The sequence below is a fragment of the Rhineura floridana genome, chromosome 1, assembly GCF_030035675.1.
Source record: "Rhineura floridana isolate rRhiFlo1 chromosome 1, rRhiFlo1.hap2, whole genome shotgun sequence".
NCBI classification, from domain to species: Eukaryota; Metazoa; Chordata; class Lepidosauria; order Squamata; family Rhineuridae; genus Rhineura; species Rhineura floridana.
The window spans coordinates 254,942,685-254,962,497 of record NC_084480.1 but is presented as its reverse complement, the minus strand read 5'-3'; the positions used below and the strand labels follow the sequence as shown (position 1 = coordinate 254,962,497).

Sequence of the window (19,813 nt, the reverse complement as noted above, 5' to 3'; positions counted from 1 at the left end):
AAGGGCACAGGCTCCACTCATCCCACACTCAGGCTCGCCCTATACAGTTACACTTATCAGCACATTCAGTTCAACAACTGAAGGAGCAGCTTAGGGATGCCCTGTTAATGGATCTGGCTAGAGATTTGTCTTCTCAAGCTACATCGGGCCCACAGCCCTCACGGAACCCACCTGCAGATCACTTGAGGGCAAATCCACGCCCTTCGCCCAGCCGCACATCTCCAGATCCCTATGCGGCATCTCAAGGCAGGCACCTTCAGCCCCCAGAGCAGGAGCTTATAGACACAGAACATGACTTGATTGTCTTGGATGAAGAGAAATGGAGTGGGGAGTCAGAATCTGAGGAGATTTTATGTACTAGGATATTTCAAGAGCCTCATTTCCTTCCTCTGCTATGCAAGGCGATGGAAGCCCTTACCCTCACCTCTGCAGAGGATTCTCCTACTCCATCCTCCTCGAGAGTCTCAGCGGTATGTCCAGATCCAAAACCTAGGTCTAGAGTGTTGAAGCTTCCTTCTCTTCTCCCGAAGGTGCTCAAATCAGAATTCGACATTCCTTTGCAATTCAAAAAATAGATTTCCTTAGCCAATAAATATTATAAGCTGGAACAACCAATCATGGATCAGCTGAAGGTCCCACTCATAGACGAGCCTATAGTCAATCTGCTAAACCTATCATTGAATCCGAAAGACTCAGATGCGCACCTTAAGGATACCACTGAGCGCAAGATGGACCAGGGGCTTAGAAGGGTGCACGAGGCTAGTGTGCTATCAATCAGGGCAGCAGCAGCCTCCTTGGTGTTTGCTTGAGCCTCCCTTCTTTGGTTGGAAGATCTGCTGGATGGCCCACAGCAAGATGCAGCCCGGGTGCGCAAATCTCTGCTGAAGGTCTCTCGAGCAGTTACCTTCATGGCAGATGCATCTATGGATGCCATGCAGTTTGCAGCAAGGTCACTGACAGCAGGGATCTTCACGCGAAGAACCCTTTGGCTTCGACATTGGGAGGCAGACCCAGCAGCTCGTTCGAATCTTGCCTCAGAACCCTACGTAGGAGGCAAATTATTTGGGGACACTGCCCTCGCTAATGTCTTGGAAACTAAGGAAAAGAAAAAGTCCATGCCATCCACCAGAAAAAGGGATGACGGAAGAACCTTTCGTCGCTCATTCCATCCTTATAATTTGGTGCAGTCCTTTCGGGGCTCACGTCCCTTTGGAAGACAGAAGGACACCCGCTCCAGCCGTCCCTTCTGGAACAGACAGTGCAGCCAGCTTAAGTCCCAGCAGCACCTTCCTGGTTGATCGGGCTTTGCATCCCAGTCATGTGGAAACGGGTCAGTTCTGACGCCTCCGCCTCGCCGGTGGGAGGCCGTCTCCAACATTTTGCTCACCGATGGAAGGACTTATCCTCCGATCAGTGGGTCCTACGCACCCTTAGATACGGCCTTCTCCTGGAATTTTCTTCCACCCCCCCCGGCGAGATTCATTCCATTCCCTCTATCAGCAAATCCACACAAGAGGGGCAAAGTTTTACAGTCAGTTTCCCATCTCCTACGCATGGCAGCCATCGAGAAGGTCCCACCAGGAGAGAGATTCCTGGGAAATTACTCTCTGTTCTTCACCGTCAAGAAAAAAGACGGTTTGTCCAGGCCGGTGCTAGACCTCAAGGGTCTAAATTGCTTCATAAAATACCGCAAATTTCGTATGGACACCTTACTTTCAATCAAAGAAGCGCTGAGGCTAGGGGACTTTCTCTCTTCTATCGACCTGAAGGAGGCCTACCTTCACATACCAATCTCCCCCTCACAGAAGGTACCTTCAGTTCGCGGTGGGACAAGACCATTATCAATTCAGGGCTATGCCCTTTGGCCTGTCGTCTGCTCCCAGGGCATTCACGAAGATCGTGGTTGCCCTGGTGGCACACCTCAGGACTCTGGGGATTCATATCTTTCCTTATCTGGACGATTTTCAAATCCGCTCACCATCATTGCACAAGGCATGGGAGGACCTCCATGTCATCCTGACCTGTCTAAAAGACCATGGCTTCCTGATCAACGAGGCCAAGAGCCATCTCTTTCCATCCAGACGCATTACACATTTGGGAGCGACTATAGACTCACAACACGGCCTCATCACGTTGTCCCAAGAAAGGATCAACAAGATTCGCAAAGTAGCGTTGGATGTCCTATCCTCCCCCTCAACGGACCTGATGGAGTTGGCAGCACTTCTGGGTTTGATGGTATCCATGTTCCAAATGATGCCATGGGCACGTCATCATTCCCGCACACTTCAGTGGGCGCTCCTGCCCTTCCAAAATGACATAGCATCCAGACACCACCGCAGGGTAACTCTGTCGCCAGAGGTTCGGCAGTCTCTGTTCTGGTGGACCCTCGAGCCCAACCTGGAGCGAGGAGTTCCTTTCCAGGATCCACTGCACACCCTGATAACATCGGATGCCAGCCTATCAGGATGGGGAGCCATATGCGATGGGCAGATGATTCAAGGCATGTGGTCGTCTCAGGAATCCACACTGCCAATCAACCTGCTCGAACTACGTGCAGTTCGTCTGGCCCTCAGACACTTCGCGAGCACCAGACAGTTAGGGGCGGTGCTTATCAGAACAGACAACGTGTTGGCCAAATCTTATTTAAACCGTCAGGGGGGCACACGCTCCCTGCTTCTTCAGAAGGAAGCCTTTCTCTTCCAGTGAGCGGAGAACAATGTCGACTCAATAGCGGCACAGTATCTCAAGGGGAGGACAACAGCCAAGCCAACTGGCTCAGTCGGGAGAAGCTGATTCAAGGAGAATGGAGACTTCACCCAGAGGCCTTTTGTCAGATAGTGGAACGTTTTGGCCACATTCAGGTAGACCTGTTTGCCACCAGTCACAATCGGCAGGTGAAGAGGTTCTTCTCCCGGTATGCGACACCAGGCGCGGAGGGGATAGATGCGTTAACTTCTCGGTGGCCTCTGGGCAGACTATATGCCTTTTCTCCAATTCCAGTTATCCCCAGGGTGATCAAAAAACTTCGTGCCGAGAGGTCAGCGGTTCTGTTGGTGGCTCCATGGTGGCCAAGGAGACCTTGGTTTCCAGACCTCCTCGACCTGTCGGTGGAACCACCATAGAAAATTCCAGTGAGAAGGGACCTGTTATCTCAGGGACAGCTCCGCCACCCGGACCCAGAGTGGTTGGCGCTTCATGTATGGAACTTGAACGGAAGAGACTCTTGAAAAAAGGCATCTCTCCCCAAGTATTGGAAACCATGATGGCTTTTAGACGCACATCCACACTCAGAATTTATGAAAGCACATGGAAGACCTTCTCATCCTGGTCACGGAAGAAAGGAATTCTTCCTCGGAAAGCGGGGGTCAATGAGATCCTGTCTTTTCTGCAAGACGACTTATCTTTGGGTCTCAGACCTAACACCCTGAGGCGCCAAGTTTCAGCCTTATCGGCAATTCTCTCCAGATCCCTGGATAATCCAATTGGGTCTCACCCTTTCGTCAAATGTTTCCTCAGGGGAGCAACGATAACAGCACCACCTACGGTGCATCGCTACCCAACTTGGGACCTACATAAAGTTTTGACAGCCCTTCAAAGACCTCCGTTTGAACCTCTGAGTCAAGTTTCCCTCCGTCTTCTGTCCTTTAAGGTCTTGTTTCTGCTGGCATTACTTCGGCCCGTAGAGTGTCTGAATTGAATGCCCTGTCTGTCCATAAGAATTTTTGTGTATTTCATAAGGATAGAGTAGTCCTACGTACTGTCCCTTCCTTTCATCCCAAAGTGTTGTCTACCTTCCATTGCCAGCAAGAGCTGGTATTGCCATCCTTCTGTCCGAATCCTGTCCACCCTTTAGAGAAAGCCTGGCACTCTCTTGACGTGAGACGAGCCCTTAAAGTTTATATTTCCAAGACAAAGCCAATTCGGAAAACAGATAATTTGTTTGTCTCCTTTCACCCAACATCCCTGGGGAATAAGGTGACCACGTCTACGCTAGCCAGGTGGATCAAGGTGTGCATATCATTGGCATATGCCTCTCTAAGATTAGCCCATCGTACCGGAATAGTAGCTCACTCGACCAGGGCAGCGACCACATCAGCGGCCTTTTCCCACAATGCCCCTCTAGCGGAGATTTGTAGGGCAGCCACTTGGTCCACTCCCAATACTTTCATTAAACATTATAAAATAGACTCCTATGCTTCAGCTGAGGCAGCCTTCGGGAGGAGGGTGCTACAGCACGTCCTCACAGATCAATAGTAGTCACAGCCCAGCAGTATTCCCACCCTACATGGGTCAGCTTTGGTATGTCCCACCTGATATCATCTTTCCATGCACAGGAGAAGAGACATTTGGTCTTACCGTGAAATCGGTCTTCTCTGTGCATGTCAAAGATGATATCAGGGCCACTCCCTATGAAGGCTGGGCTGCCTTTACAAGCACTATTAGACCTTGAGCAGAGAGTGTATGAGTACTGTTGTCTTGTCTTCTTTGTGGTGTTTTTTGGTCTTGTTCATATGGGCTTGTCATTGAAAACTGAGCACGGAGCAGGCACAGACCAGGAAGGGACCTACAATAAAACGTCAGCAGTACTCTTTTGCCTTCAACCACTAGATGGAGCTAATTACCCCACCTGATATCATCTTTGACATGCACAGAGAAGACCGATTTCACGGTAAGACCAAATGTCTCATCTCATTGATATCACTCGCTCAGACCTTACATTGTTGCTCCTAATTGCTTTTGCTATATCACTTCTCACTATTAAAGCAACCCTATTTCTTCTTAATTTGTCATTTCCTGCATTAAAATATTTTGTAGTTGCCTGACTGAAAATGACCCATTCCCATCCATTTTAATTCACTCATGCCAAGTATTGTAATGTTGATACGTTCCATTTCTTGCTTGACAATTTCTAACTTTCCCTGGTTCATGCTTCTCACATTCCATGTTCCTATTGTGTGCATCGTACAACTCCGGACTCTCCTTTCGCATCTGTGCACATCAGCCTCTGGGCTTCCTTTTGGCTTTGACCCAGCTGCGTCATTAGTCACAGTGCTACTTGTCCTTGTCCTTTGTTCTCCCCCAGTAGCTCGGTGAGTGCCTTCTGACCTGGGGGGTCTCATCTTCCACCACTATCTCGTGTTGCATTTTGGATACTCTGTTCCTAGGGTTTTTGTGGTAAGAGGTATTCAGAGGTGGTTTACCATTGCCTTCCTCTGAGTTTGGATGCATCTTAGTCTGGTGTCTCAGCTTTGACCATTCTGCCTTGGTTGCCCCTGCTAGGAGTCTAGCCTCTTGGTCTAGACCAGTGACTTTCAACCTTTTTTATCTCACGGCACACTGACAAGGCACTAAAATTGTCAAGGCACACCATCAGTTTTTTAAGATTGTGTTTAAAGTTCAATAACTAAAATTTTAATCGTGTTATTTTTTTTAAAAAAAAATCAGTGGGAAATCTGTGCTTGGTGATTTTTCATGATTTCCCTTGTCTGAGGGCAGATGGTTGACAAGCATATTCTCAATCCCTCCAGTGTTTGAAGCCGTGACCTGTTCTTGCTCTTCATTGTGTTCATAGCAGAGCAACCAGCCTCTCAGAGATAAGATGTTGAGAAAGGAAGAAGTGCTTTCATCGCCATCTTTGTGATGATGGGGTATTCCTCTCGGAGAGACAACCAGTATGAGGCCGTATCTGTTGATGAGTGTTTCACTTTCAGTCCTCTATTATTTCTGATTTCCATCAGCTAATCTTCTTCTGCAACAGTTAATTCTGCTGACTTGCACACACTTAACACAAATGGATCTCTCACCCAGTCCAAGGAAGATACATCAAGTGACGGGAAATACTTTTCAATGTTTTTACTCAGCAGTGACAAACTTTGTAGAGTTAAATCGACAAGATTTTTTTCCAGTCTGCAACTTTTTGTCATTTCAAACATTTCAACTTTGTTCTCTTTTTTGATTCTGGCTCCCCACAGTGTTAGTTTTTCCTTAAAGGAGATAACTTTGTCAGTACAAGTAAGAGTGTTCAAAGCTTGGAAAATGTCATCTAGGAATGTAACTTTATTGCACCAGGTCTCATCACTAAGCAGGTCAGCCAGCTCAGACTCTTCTGACATAAAAAAAATTAGAAGCTCTTCCCTCAGTTCATACAACCTTGAAAGCACCCACCCTCGAGATCACCATCTCACTTCCATGTGCAGCAGAAGTTGTGTGTGAGCAGTTTCCATGGCAGAACACAGTACTGAAAACAACCTCGATTTTAATGGCATACTCTTGATGTAGTTAACCATTTTGATCGTCTCAGCCAGTACTTTTTGGAGTTCAGGTAGTACTAATTTTGAAATGAGGGCCTCTCTGTGCAGGAAACAGTGTGTAAAAACCACTGTTTGCCAGGGTTCCTTTGTTTGGCCAGTGCGACGAATCCTCTTAGGCTTTCCGACATAGAAGGAGCACCGTCTGTGCAGATGCTGATGCATGATTTCCATGACAAATCGTGAGAATTGAAATAGATGTTGACAACATCAAAAATGTCTTGGCCTCTTGTTATTTCTGGAAGTGATTTGCAAAATAACAATTGTTCAACGATGTCTCCATTAAAAACAAACCTGACGAATGCTAGGAGTTGAGCTTTTCCAGTGATGTCAGTTGACTCGTCCAACTGGATAGCAAAGAAATCGACTTCTTTAATGTTAGCTATCACTTGTGACTCAATGTCTTGAGACATGTCCTGTATATACCGACTAACAGTGTTATCTGACATAGGGATTTTCAAGATCTTTTTTTCATATGTTTCACCAAACATGATATTTACAATTTTACAGCATGCTGGTAAAATTACTGACTCAGCAATTGTATGAGATTTCATCTTTTTTGCCACGATTTCGGCAATGGCATAGCTTGCTTCTTGAGCTTTGTCAGAAATAGTTGTGATTTTGGTAAATTGTTTAGCCTGATGTGTTTGATCAGCTATAACCCTTTTAAAATAATCAATTGGTTTCTCGCATAAATGTGAGTGCTTTGTGTGAAGGTGTCTTTTCAGCTTACTTGGAACCATAGCTTGGTTTGCCAGTTTCTCACCGCAAACAACACACTTAGGACGTGTCCAACTTACGTTTTTTAATTAAAAATCTATCCATGTCTAATAAGTCCTGAAAAAAAAGAAAAGAACTACATTCAGAAATAACAAAATAACTAAAACAAAATAGAAATAACAAACTATTTATCTTGACATTTTTGACAGTCTGGTAGTTTGAGACTTTTCTCATGCAGCAACACCCCAAGTAAGCTGAGCTTTTATGCAAAAAGGACTGACAAACGTATAAACCAGGCCAAGACCACCTAGGAAAGACCACCTACTAAATTGTTATTTATTTTAACTGATTTTAATACTGTGTTTTTATACTGTTGTAACAATATATTATTGTAATGCTGGATATGAAATCCTAATCGCAGTAGTAATAATAATAATAATAATAATAATAATAATAATGGCAACAAGAGTAGATGCACAAAGGTTACTTCTAGTACAGCCCTGTAATTTACCCTAGAATAGACATTGGCAGAGTAGCTAACAGCACAGAGTCTGAGCTGTGAGTATGGAAGGAGGAAGGGTAGGAAAACCACGTGAACTCTTCGTGACAACACCCCCCATGCATCTACTGGACTGGACAATGAGAACGCACATCGAAGTAGTCATCCATATCAACTACGGAAGGTGGGGAGAGAACGTCACATTCCACCATTCATAAGACTACCTATGAAAATCACCCGCGACCAGAGCCGCCCCTAGGCATCAGGAAGCGGAGCAGTTGCCCTGGGCCCCGCGCTTTGGGGGGCTCACGCTTGGCGATACAGAGAAGCTGGGCTGCGGCAGGGGTTTTTCCCGCTCTTGGGGAATCTCCCGCTCTTCGGTTGCGTGCCTGAGTGCTTCCTTGTGTTGCCGTCTGCCCATCAGCTGTGCGCAATCTAATTTTAGGCGGGAGGTTTGAATCCCCTGCTCTTTGGGGATTCAAACCTCCCGCCTAACATTAGATTGCGCACAGCTGATGGGCGGACGGCAGCACAAGGAAGCCACTCAGGCACGCAGCTGAAGAGTCTCTTCCCCCATCCCCACGAACAACTGACTGACCAACCGGCCGATGAAGTTCTCGAGGATGGAGCTCTTGCCTGCGCTCTGACTGCCCATCACGTTCTCGTATGAGCAAGCTCCCACAGCACACCTGCGGACCATTCGCAGCACACCAATGTGCCGCGGCACAGCGGTTGAAAATCGCTTATCTAGACTCTTGATGGCTCTCAGTGTCTTCAACACTCTCAAACCCCCTCACCACGTTAAAGTATGCATCCTAGAGGGGATACGAATTTATAAGGCAGTACAATATCTCAGAGAGGAGGTCAGGTGCATTCACTTCAGCTGCCCAATTTCCCTGCTTTTTAAAGTTTAATAGAAACAATCTGTTGGCTATAGATACATTCTTAAACCACAAGGGTTTTTGGCCTATTAGTGAATAGATATTTATGTAGTAATAATTCTATTATTTTGTTAAGTAACCAGCTTTTCAGTGTGTTGATAGAATAACCAGATTATACCTTTCTCTTTTAGTTGAGCCGCACTATTTAGCTTCTGCATCATACATGGCAGATAGCAGTCTGAGTGAGGAAATGAGCCAATTTGATTTCTCAACCGGAGTACAGAGTTTTTCATATAACTCACAAGATCATATTACTTCTGGTTCTCGCTTTAGGAGAAAGGTAACTTGTATATCGTGTATGAAAACTACAAGTAGCTTTTTATATACATACTTCGACATGTGTTAGGTTTCCTTGCTTTAATGGGCTTCAGATTTGAAAAACAAAACCCCCAAAACATTAATTTAGCAATGTTTACTGTAATTGCCCCCAAGCTAATACAGCATTGAAACTAATGTCAGCAAAGTTTATCTGTGTAGCTTGTTGTCAAGCTAAATCTAATTTTTAAAAACAATATATTATTCAAATACAAGTGGTGTGATTGTGGGGTAAATACTGGGGGAAGTAGCCTTCATCTCCTGGCCCATAGGAACACCCATTGAGAAAAAATCCTCCTACCTAGGGAGTGAAACTGTTTTACCTACAGGAGCCAAGTGCCAAAGTTACTTGAACCAACAATACAGCCTAAACTGGTGTGAAAATTAAGTGTGTTTTTGCTAATTTATGGTAAATATCCCTTACCAAAATCTATTCACACCACTTAGCCCTGTTTCTGAAGATTGGATAATTTACTTTGGAGCATTTAGATAGGTGCTCACTTTCCCAGAGATATATCCATGTTCAGCACAACTCATTGAATGTTTTTATGTCTGCAATTGTTTTTTAAAATGTTTTAACTGTAAATGTTTTTAGAATGTTTTTAATTGTTTTTAGAATGCTTTGTTTTTAATTTTTGTGTGTGCCATCCTGGTCTCCCTTGGGAGGAAGGGCGGCATGTAAATTTAATAATAATACATTATTATTATTTATCATCATCAACTTATTAGGACTAAAAAATATAGTCTTTGTTACAGAAAGTAAATTTGAAGACTTTCAGTTTAAATTTTCTTGTTCCTTCATACTGTATTTGCTGTTGTCTTGAATAAGTATTAGTTGCAGCTTTCCGTGAAACTGGCATTTCATTTAAACCAAGTCCGCCATTTCACCTGTGAGTGCAATATTAGCATGCCGAAGAATCCATGATTTGGGCAAGTATCACGGTGTGCTAATATGTAATGGCTGAAGATCCAGTTTAAATGAAAGACTAGACACATGGCACATGGACTGATTTGATTTATTAGACTTGTATATTGCTTTATACTAAAAAAGTGATTCTTATAGAGCTTTTGTCTTGTTTAAACCTGGTCATTTTGCCACCATAACCTTTTAAAAATTGCAGATACAACTGCCGTCTTTGTGCTAAAAGATCACCATAAACTTTCAGATATTACAGTTCTGGCCTGTTTAACCATACAGAGCTATGCAATATTTCACAGCCTTTGGGTCTGTAGGTGTTAGTGGACTGCAGCTTCCATCAGCTCTAGCCAGCATGGCAAATGGTCAGAAATGATGGAAATTGGTAGTCCAGCAACATCTGGGGACTCAAAGATTAAGAAAGGCTACTGTAGAGGATATATAAATGTTTAGGGTCCCATATATTTTTGGTTATTGCTAAACACTTATTGTAGGAAAACGATATGAAAATAAAACGAGGGGTGAAATATAATTTATGTTTAACCACTTTAAAAAGCACGTCATCTTCAGAACTAATTGCCAGTTCTTGCTTGTTTAAAAAGGAGGCCGCAGAATCTATAGTTTCAGATGATGTTATGGAGTTGGAAATGGATGAGCTCAACCAGCATGAATGTATGGCCTCTATGACAACCCTGATCAAACATATGCACAGAAATAACATCACACCCACAGGAGAAAAGGTAAGTATCGGTGTAGCTTTATATGTTGTTAATATACATCTTTTTCCTAGGCATTTCTAGATTTCATTATTCAGAAAAATGTTGATGGCTTGTCAAGTAAATGCTTTGAAAATTCAGCACATTTGCTAGGTGAAAGTTTTCTGCCTTGTGAAGACTTCAACATTGTGTGTTACTTTCTGATTGCAAGTACTCTGTATTCTGCAAGTTCTTGTTCTGTCCATGGTTTATACCCAGGTAACATTAGGAAACACCTCAACCAGATGAATAGTGTATGAAAGAAACTGACATATAAGAGTACAAGTCTAAGAACTTCTATTGATTTAAATCAGTGGTGGGAGTCTCCAGCCTTTGGGTAAAATGAGACCTGCCAAGCAACTTCGGGCAAACCAGAAAAGTTCAAGCTGTGATTTGAAACTTCAAGCCATGATTAAAAGGAAAAAAGAATTGGGAGTGCATTTTTAAGCATGATCCTGATTCTTTACTTGCATCCCTGGTTGGAATTCAAGCCTGGCTGCAAAGGTACAAGCTGTGCTTACAAAGGAAGATTGAGAGTGTACTCTCAATTTTTTCCTTTGAAACTGAATCTCAGGATGTCATGATGACATCAGGTGATTGACAGATGGGCAAACCTACCCACCTGTCAAAGTGGCCTATGGGAAAGTTCAGGATCTGGCCCACCAACTGGATCCTATTCCCCACCCTTGATTTAAATTGTTTGTGGAGCAAACAGTATGGGAGAAAGTTGGATTTCTTACTAAGTAAAGTACTTGTGTTCATTTATATGTATTATCTCGCATATAAATGAACACAAGTACATTTGTATACAGTACAGTATAGTACATTTGTATATTTCCTGTAAAAGAACCTGTATCCCTGGAATTTTTCACCAGTGGGTTGAGATGTACCACTAGTGACATTTGAGAAAGGATTGTATTTTTACTTCTTTGATTGCTGATCTATATGTGAGAGTGCTGTGGTTTTATTGCCTTTTAATTACTCCTGCAGTTTAGTAAGATGAGTATTTATAATCTTTTATGTACTTAAGATATGTGTGTTTCTAATCTTTTAGGGTGCAGATTCGCCAGATCTTCCTCCATGGATGAAGTTTCTGCACAGCAAACTGGGAAATCCAACTGTACCACTGAATATTCGTCTCTTTGTGGCAAAACTTATTGTGAATACAGAAGAAGTGAGTCTGTTTTTTTATGAAACTGTAACAATGCTGTTATAAATAGACACTGGTTGTTGTACAACTTTGGTGTACATGTGTACTGTGGGAAGAGAAATCCTTTTCTCCAGTATTTTAGTACAGGTGAATATGCAGTTTATGAACGTAAGTGGGGATTGTGTTACTTTTGAAATGTTGCCTGTTATATATGGAGTTGCACTCCCTTTAAAGGACCAGGTGTGTACTTCTAGATATTTGTCAATAGAAGCCCGAGTAATCTCTGTGGCTAGGAGTGTTCTTTAGCAGCCTGGCCACTGTAGTCCGTGCCCTGGGCTTGGTCCAGAAGCTTCAACTAGTGCGGAATGCAGTGGCTAGATTGTTGATGGGAGTAGATCGCCAGCAGCATGCGACACCTCTGGTAAAATATCTGCCACTGTTGCCCAAATGTTACTGGACAAATTTCAAGTGTCTTGTGTTGATACCTAAAGCCCTGAAAAACTTGGGTCCAGGATACCATAAGGACCACCTGAACCCTTATATCCCAGCTTGATCAGTGAGATTGTCCAGAGGAGTGCTATTGTCCCCGTGATACGGAGGCCTCAAACAGGAACTGAACATTTAGTGTTGCCAGGCACATGTTGTGAAACACTTTTCCAGCAGAGATTCAGCAGGCATCCCTGCTTTTGACTTTCAGGCATCTCTTGAAGATTTTTATATCACCTAGCCTACATAGCTATTTAATATTGTCTTGATTAGCCAGGCATTTTAATGATGATTTTGTACAGTTTTAATGGTTTTACATGTTTTATTTATGTATTATTGTATTTTGCACTGTGAGAACAGGATGCTGGACTAGATGGGCCACTGGCCTGATCCAGCAGGCTCTTCTTATGTTCTTATGTTCTTATGAGATGGTGATATACAAATACTTTTATCAATAAAATAAATAAATAGCACTTAAGATGATGTACTAATCCCTTGCTTCCATATACAGTTGTATTGCACAATGAAGATAGGACTTGTAGTTTTGAGACGTGCAGGTGAATGAAAGTAGCACTTCTCCCTGGGTATCATGCCATAACAGATGGGTTATAGCACCACCTGGTGTCCAAAGGCAGGAATGCACAGGAATCAAGACTTCAGCTCCTACTTCTAGCTTTACTCCAGTCCATTCCTGCCTTTGTCCTAGGTCAGATCTCCCAGCCTTGGCTCTCCATAGCTTGTCTTGGGAGTTTGTTGTCTCTCCTGTGACTTTGTTTTTCCTCGCTGTTCCTTTTTACTAACTTGATCGTCTCTCTTTGCCTAAATAAATAAATAATCTTTGCTGGTTTCTCTGTCCCTCTCTGTCTCTTCAAATTCTGATGTGTCAAAATACCACGGCCTGCTCTACTCGGTTGGTGGCAACCATGGCTGCTTTCACAACAAGTGTCCTATTGTTGATATCTGTAGGGCTGCTGCTTGGTCTACACCTAATTCCTTTATCAGATATTATAAGGTAGACTGTTATGCCTTGGCAGATGCATCCTTTGGTAGGCGTGTCCTACAGCATGTACTGTCCTTAGGCAGTCTGGGTGCTCCCTACTGGAACTGCTTCTGTACATCCCATCTGATGGCATGCTACCTGGGGAAAACAGGCAGTTAGTCTCACCTGAAAGGTGATTTTCCTGGGCATCATGCATCAGAACCCTCCCTTCTGGGGTGGGGGCTGCCTTGTCTGACCTGTTTTAATTCACATTAAACTTTTTCATTATCCTTTTGCTAAGGCTGTGTTTTCCTTATAAGTTTGCTAATCTTAGTTTGGGAGTCAAGATCTTGTTAGTTTTCTTCCTGCTTCTTGTAACTACTTTTCTTTGAGTTTGAGCATGGATCAGATGTATGGTTTGTCTGGAAAGGACTGGGATGAAGACTAGAAGGAGCAGCTGAAGTCTTGACTTCTCTGCATTCCTGCCTTTGGACACCAGGAGGCGCTATAACCCATCTGATGGCATGAACCTGGGAAAACTACCTTTAGCTTTTCATGCAAGAGACATGTACTTTGATCTCCTACCTCTAATTGGGATGTGCTAATAATGAGGGGAGCAAATTTATGAGTGGTACATTCACTGTGTAAATATAAACCAGTTGTTTAAATATTGTTATTTTGTTTAACTTATCTTCCTAGGTTTTCTGTGATTATCACCCAAGCATCAAATGTTTTCTCATTGTCAAGCATTTGTAGGAAGTGCCCTCTCCATTTAATTTACATTATCAATATTGTGCAGCAGTTTCCAGAATGGCAGCCTTGTACAGATGATATCCTACTTTTCTTCTCTAGGTTTTTCAACCTTATGCAAAGCACTGGCTAGGCCCCTTACTGCAATTGGTTGTTTCTGGAGATAATGGAGGAGAAGGGATTCATTACATGGTGGTGGAGATAGTAGTCACCTTGCTTTCTTGGACTAGTGTTGCTACTCCCAAAGTAAGGAACTCAGGATATATATTTATTTATTGGTCATAATCTGATGAAGGGTGGAGGTGTATTTATTAGCCAGTCATTAAGATGAATAATTTTAGTAAGAATGAAATGTATCCTTTCTTAATAAGAAGTACCTGTGGTAATGCATGTACAATAACTTTGAGAGCACCAGTAAGTTCTAAATGCTTTCTTAGTACTATCCTAAGAGACACTTTAGTTAAATGCATATGGATACTGTTGGCATTAAATATTAGCAATAGTATAGATGTATTCTGATAATGTATTTATAAACTTATGCTGTGCTTTGTCTTATGTTCTCTTACATTGCTGAAATTTTGATTCTACCCTGCTCCAGAAAATTGAAGATTAATTTTGAAGCATATTCTTCAGTTCAAATGTGATAGTATTTCTTGCCAGAGGAGAATAGTTAATATTAAGTTAATAGCTAACTCAGTTATTTTAGTTTTAACAGTCTGTTCTGCTATATTTTATGTCATACCTATGATTAAGCTATGAGGAGAGCCTGCCTGAAGTAACAAAGAATTGCTAATGTGTATATGCTCTGATTCACATTCTTGTGTCTGTATTGATCAAATTATGAAGCAGTATTCCTGATAAGCTCTAAGTACATTGATATTATCCGCCAAGGATGCAATTTTGCACATAGGCTGCTTGACGTCAGTTGTCTATTGTGCAGTGAATTACAGCTCAGCTTGTTAGTATCGTGTCAATTAATCTAAAAGTTGTATAGTTACATATAAAGTATACTGAAAGCCAATGATGCATTTTTAAAAATGATTTATTTATTTCCCTGTAGCCACTGCCTTGAAATCTAAAGCACAACTTGGCTTGAGCTTTTCTTTTTCTGACCTCCTTTGTTCCAAACTATAGGGGAAGAATTAGGGGCCAATCAGTTTGTTTTTGTTGGGCTTGACGCTTGTGCCAGAAGAGCTTTGAACTTGATTTATGATGCAAATTGAGGTCCGGAACTTCCTAGTATTCTTTTTGGAGTGTGATGGCAGGGTCTTTCTCTTGATTCGAGTCCAGTTAAGAAGATTATATTGTCAAGGATTTTTGCTGCAATGTGAAGTTGACTCTTCCAAAAATATTTCATTAGTCCTAACTGGGGGGAAGTTGGCTAGCTTGCATCTTCTTTTTTTAAAACAGGAACATTTTTAATGCACATTTCAACCAGTTTTCAGAATGAAAAAGGAACTATGCTGCCTCTGCTACAATCACCTCTACTACTATTACTATTACTATTAAACATGTGTTTAGTGCTGCTAATGTAGGGAGGGGTACCACCATGCACCTGGCCTCTCAGCAACAGTGTCACTGCCACTTAGTGGGCGGCAGAGGGGCAAGGTGGCGGAGAGGTCGATGTTGTGTAGGCCAAGCAAAGCCAAATTGGCACTCCTGTTGGTGCACCCATACAGCACTGATCTCCCAGCCCCTTCCCCCCTCTTCTTCCTGGTAAATAGTAGTAATGCCACAGCTGGGAGGCCAGGTTCATGGTGCCACCCCTCTCCTCCAGCCACTCCTGTGCTTGGCAGTATACATAACAATTTTGTTCACATCCACTAGAAGAGATTGTTAATCATGTTGGTTAACTGAACCTTGTACAGTTTCACTTTGAACACCAAATAGTGTAAGGAATGAGTCTTGTGCATCATCTATGTAATCAATCAGCAAGTTCTTGTGCATAAAAAAAATAAAACAGCAAAGCTACATTGTGATTGCTTCATACTAGGGAAATATCAAGGATGGAGTCCTAGCTAACCGGTTGCTTGAGTTCTTGATGAAGAATGCGTTTCACCAGAAAAAAGCAGTGTTCAGACATAACCTAGAAATTATCAAGACAGTAGTAGAGTGCTGGAAAGATTGTCTCAGCATACCTTACAGGTAAATCATCTTAATAAAGATATACTTTATAGTTGTAATATAAAGCTCATGAAATTGGTGATATTTTCCAAGGTTTGTAGTGTGTAATCATAAAAGTATCATAGTAGTTTGAAGGCTGTTTTTTTCAAAGCTAGTGGTGGCATTTTGATGATAGGTGGACTGTTGCATTTATACCAGTTCCAGTTGTTGTCATGTGTGCTTAGCAGTGGTAGGATATACTTGTTGCTGTACCTCTAGTGTTATGAGATTTACAGACATACACAAATGAAGCTGGGATAGTAGCTTAACCTAGAGAATTGAAAGGCCAATGGATTTGATGCCTTAGACAGGGGTAGCAAACATGATTACCTCCAGGTGTTGCTGAACTGCAACTCTGACAGCCCCTGATAATCAACCGTGCTACTTCAGGCTCATGGGAACTGCAGTCCAACAACCTTTGGAGGGCACCATATTGGCTACCCCAGTCCTTAGAAGACCAGACAAATCAATGGGAATACTGAGCGGGAGTTGGGAATGGGGTGTGGTCTGTGTAGGGTTTCTAAAAATGCTCCAATTTGAACAGTAAGTACGAACTTGGTTACTTCCATTTTTCCCTAGAATTCTCAATCTGAGTTACTGCTTTTTTTATACCCTCTATGATTCTGTTAACTATAGGGTAATATTTGAACGGTTTTCTGGTGGAGATCCCAATACAAAAGACAACTCAGTGGGAATTCAGTTATTAGGAATTATTCTTGCTAATAACCTGCCTCCCTATGATCCAAAGTGTGAAATAGACAGTGTAAGGTAAGAGAAATAATTTTCTATAATTCAACTTGAATATACTAAACAAACAAAAAAGTGGCCAGATCTGAACAGGGCGGATCATGACAGATGCTCTTGGAGGTCACTGATTCATAGGGTCGCCATAAGTCGTAATTGACTTGAAGGCACATAACAACAAATAACAACAGGAAAAGGAAACACTGAAAGACTTGCATCTTGGGTCTTCAGGTCTTTTATCCATTGCTTATTCTTAACCCTAACACAAAAAAATCCTCGTCAGCAAGTTTTAATCCCTAAAAAGACCAGTTCATTTCCTGCTTATGAGATGCAATCAGACAAGGTGCAGATAATAATTTTGAAAGCCAGTGGTGGCAACATTTCTTAGGGACAGTTGGTTTCAGTGTAGTACTTTGTAGTGTTCTTACTGCAGAGGGTGTGTTTTTTAGATGTGCTTATTTGGATGTGCTTTTATTGCTTTGGATCAAACAATTAAATGGATCCCTGAAGCATTTAATATCCCCAGGATTGTATCAGGAAGTGTTGGTACTAATTTTGAATTGTGATGTCACAAGTATTCTCTACTGCCAATATCACAAAGAGACATCCCACAACTACATGTGAGACCATGCAGAATTTTACTCTAGATTAAACTAGGGTACTCATGCATGAATGCATGTTGATCATCCAAAAAGGGTAACAGTTAAACACATAATACTGTATTTGATGTAGCATTTGGGTACAGTAGGTGGCAGGATAGACATGAATCAATCCATTTTCAAAAGGAAAACTGGGACTCTAGGGATTGACCTTGAAAATTTCAGGAAACAGTGAAAACTATATATGCAAAGCAGATGCATTAGGCCAGGAATGGGGAACCTTTAGTCCTACAAATGTTGTTTAACTATAAGTCACATCATCCCTGACATTGGTCATGTTGGCTGGGTTAATGGGAGTTGGAAGTCCAATGACATTTGGAGAGCCAAAGCTTCCCTATCCCTGCATTAGATACTTGGTTATCCGTGTTTTTTCGCTTACATATAAAACAAGTGGTCCATATAAGGTTTCTAAAAATACTTTTACTGATATCTGTTTGTTGCACAGTAGACATTAAAATACCATTCTGAGAGTATCAAAGCATACTTCTTATTTACACTAGATACTACCAAGCTTTGACTAACAACATGGCCTTAATAAGATACAAGGAAGTGTACGCAGCTGCTGCTGAAGTGCTGGGACTCATTCTTCAGTATATTTCTGAGAAGGAAAATGTGGGTACAATATACTATGTATTTTATAATTCCTAAACCAAAGAAAGAGTTTACCTCTAAAGTATACTCTGTGCCATTTTATTTTATTTTATTAGCGGGTGCTTAAAATAAGTATTATAGGATGCTTTTAAAATAGCATATGTATTTATCTTTGCTAGTCCATTGAATTTCATTGTAAAATATGTCCATTGTATAACATGCAGGAGGCGAGGGGAAATAATTGCCCTTTTAATAAAAACATTGGAATTTTCATGCTAGATCTCACCAAAGGCCCATCCAGTCTGGTACTCTGTCTCCAGTATTTGCTAGCCAGATGTTAGGGTGGAGATAGTCATTCTCAAGTTGTTCCCAGCATTTGGTAAGCAAAAGTATCCTGCCTCTGAAATGAAGGAATATAAATATTTGTTGTGGTTAGTAGGCATTGAAAGAGCTAGCTTCTCCAAATTTATGTAATTCTATAAAAATGACTGAGGAATTCTCTTACTGCTAACATAAGTAGTAATAATTATTTCTATATTTTTTTTGCCCCCATATTGAGCCTTGGCATTTACAGATGGGTAATGGTGTGTTCAATTTTTCAGATATTTGAAGGTCCAATTTATGACTTGGTCATAAAGCAGCTAAAGCAGCATCAAAATACTAAAGAGGACAAGTTTATTATGTGCCTAAATAAAGTGACAAAGAACTTTCCTTCTCTTGCGGACAGGTAAATTGATAACTCTGTTATCCTATACCCGAGAGTGGTTCAATTAACTATCTGTGTTATAACTTCTTGCTCTTTCTGATTCTTATCATGGAAAGGTTTATGAACACGGTCTTCTTCCTGATACCAAAACTTCATGGGGTGATGAAAACCTACTGCCTGGAAGTAGTAATGTGCCGTGCCGAAGAAATAGCTGATCTGTACTTACAGTTAAAGAGCAAGGATTTTACACAAGTCATGAGTCACAGGTAAGTAAAGGCATACCTACTCCATATTTTTCTCAGAATTTTGTATGTACTGCACAGAGTCTATTGGAAAATGTTTCTGCACAAACCCTATTTAAACAAATGGGATTTGCTCAAAATCATATTCTGTCTTTGGGCCCTGAAAGTAGGAGGCGGCTTTCAGCACTTGTGATGGAGACACTTGACATTCTTCAGAGAAGGATTCTTCATGTTCATCCAAAATAAATACAAAAAGTCTAGCTTTGCTGTACTTTTTCTATACCTAAATTGGTTCATTGTTGATGCAGTGTGGTTATTTTTATATTTGATTGACTGTACTTTTTAAAGTGAATAAAAATATTCTGTGTGTAAAATACCTTTTAAAATTAAAACTAATGAAAGCAATTAATGTTTTTGTTTTTTCTCTCTCTTAGAGATGATGAAAGGCAAACAGTATGTTTGGATATAGTATACAAGATGTTACCTAAGCTGAAACCAGCTGAAGTACAAGAGCTCCTTCCTACAGTAACAGGTTTTATCTCTCACCCTTCACCAATGTGCCGGGGGAGAATGTATGATATTCTCATGTGGCTATATGATAACTACAGGTGAGGACTCAAGCACAGGTAGTGTTATAAAGAAATGTTCCATTAAGCTGTTTCACCTGTTGCGTGAGTCTGCTACATGTTCCAGTCATCGTGTGAAAAAGAGCCATGCTGTAAACTAGGCTCCATTAGTTCAGAATTCTGAAGCTAGCTTAGAGACTGGTAGAGAAACCAGGAGAGGATTGTGAGCAAATGCAGAGAAGCAGAAGCTGCTGGCTTCCTTTCTCTGTCTATCTTATTCCTGATTAACAGATCACTGTTCCTTCCCCTCCCTTCTTAATATG

At 41.7% G+C, this 19,813-nt stretch overlaps 1 protein-coding gene across 2 annotated transcripts in view; it reads left to right on the top strand.

Annotated features, from left to right (window-relative positions):
• The window catches only part of PRKDC (protein kinase, DNA-activated, catalytic subunit), a 213,971-nt gene that overhangs the window by 87,735 nt on the left and 106,423 nt on the right, over window positions 1–19,813 (top strand). For both annotated transcript variants that reach the window (XM_061598396.1, XM_061598388.1), the window contains exons 46-55: window positions 8,600–8,748; window positions 10,302–10,439; window positions 11,509–11,628; window positions 13,922–14,065; window positions 15,813–15,964; window positions 16,619–16,750; window positions 17,886–17,997; window positions 18,579–18,703; window positions 18,799–18,948; window positions 19,359–19,532. In XM_061598396.1, coding sequence (XP_061454380.1) covers window positions 8,600–8,748; window positions 10,302–10,439; window positions 11,509–11,628; window positions 13,922–14,065; window positions 15,813–15,964; window positions 16,619–16,750; window positions 17,886–17,997; window positions 18,579–18,703; window positions 18,799–18,948; window positions 19,359–19,532 — 1,396 coding nt within the window. The remainder of the gene's footprint in view (window positions 1–8,599; window positions 8,749–10,301; window positions 10,440–11,508; window positions 11,629–13,921; window positions 14,066–15,812; window positions 15,965–16,618; window positions 16,751–17,885; window positions 17,998–18,578; window positions 18,704–18,798; window positions 18,949–19,358; window positions 19,533–19,813) is intronic.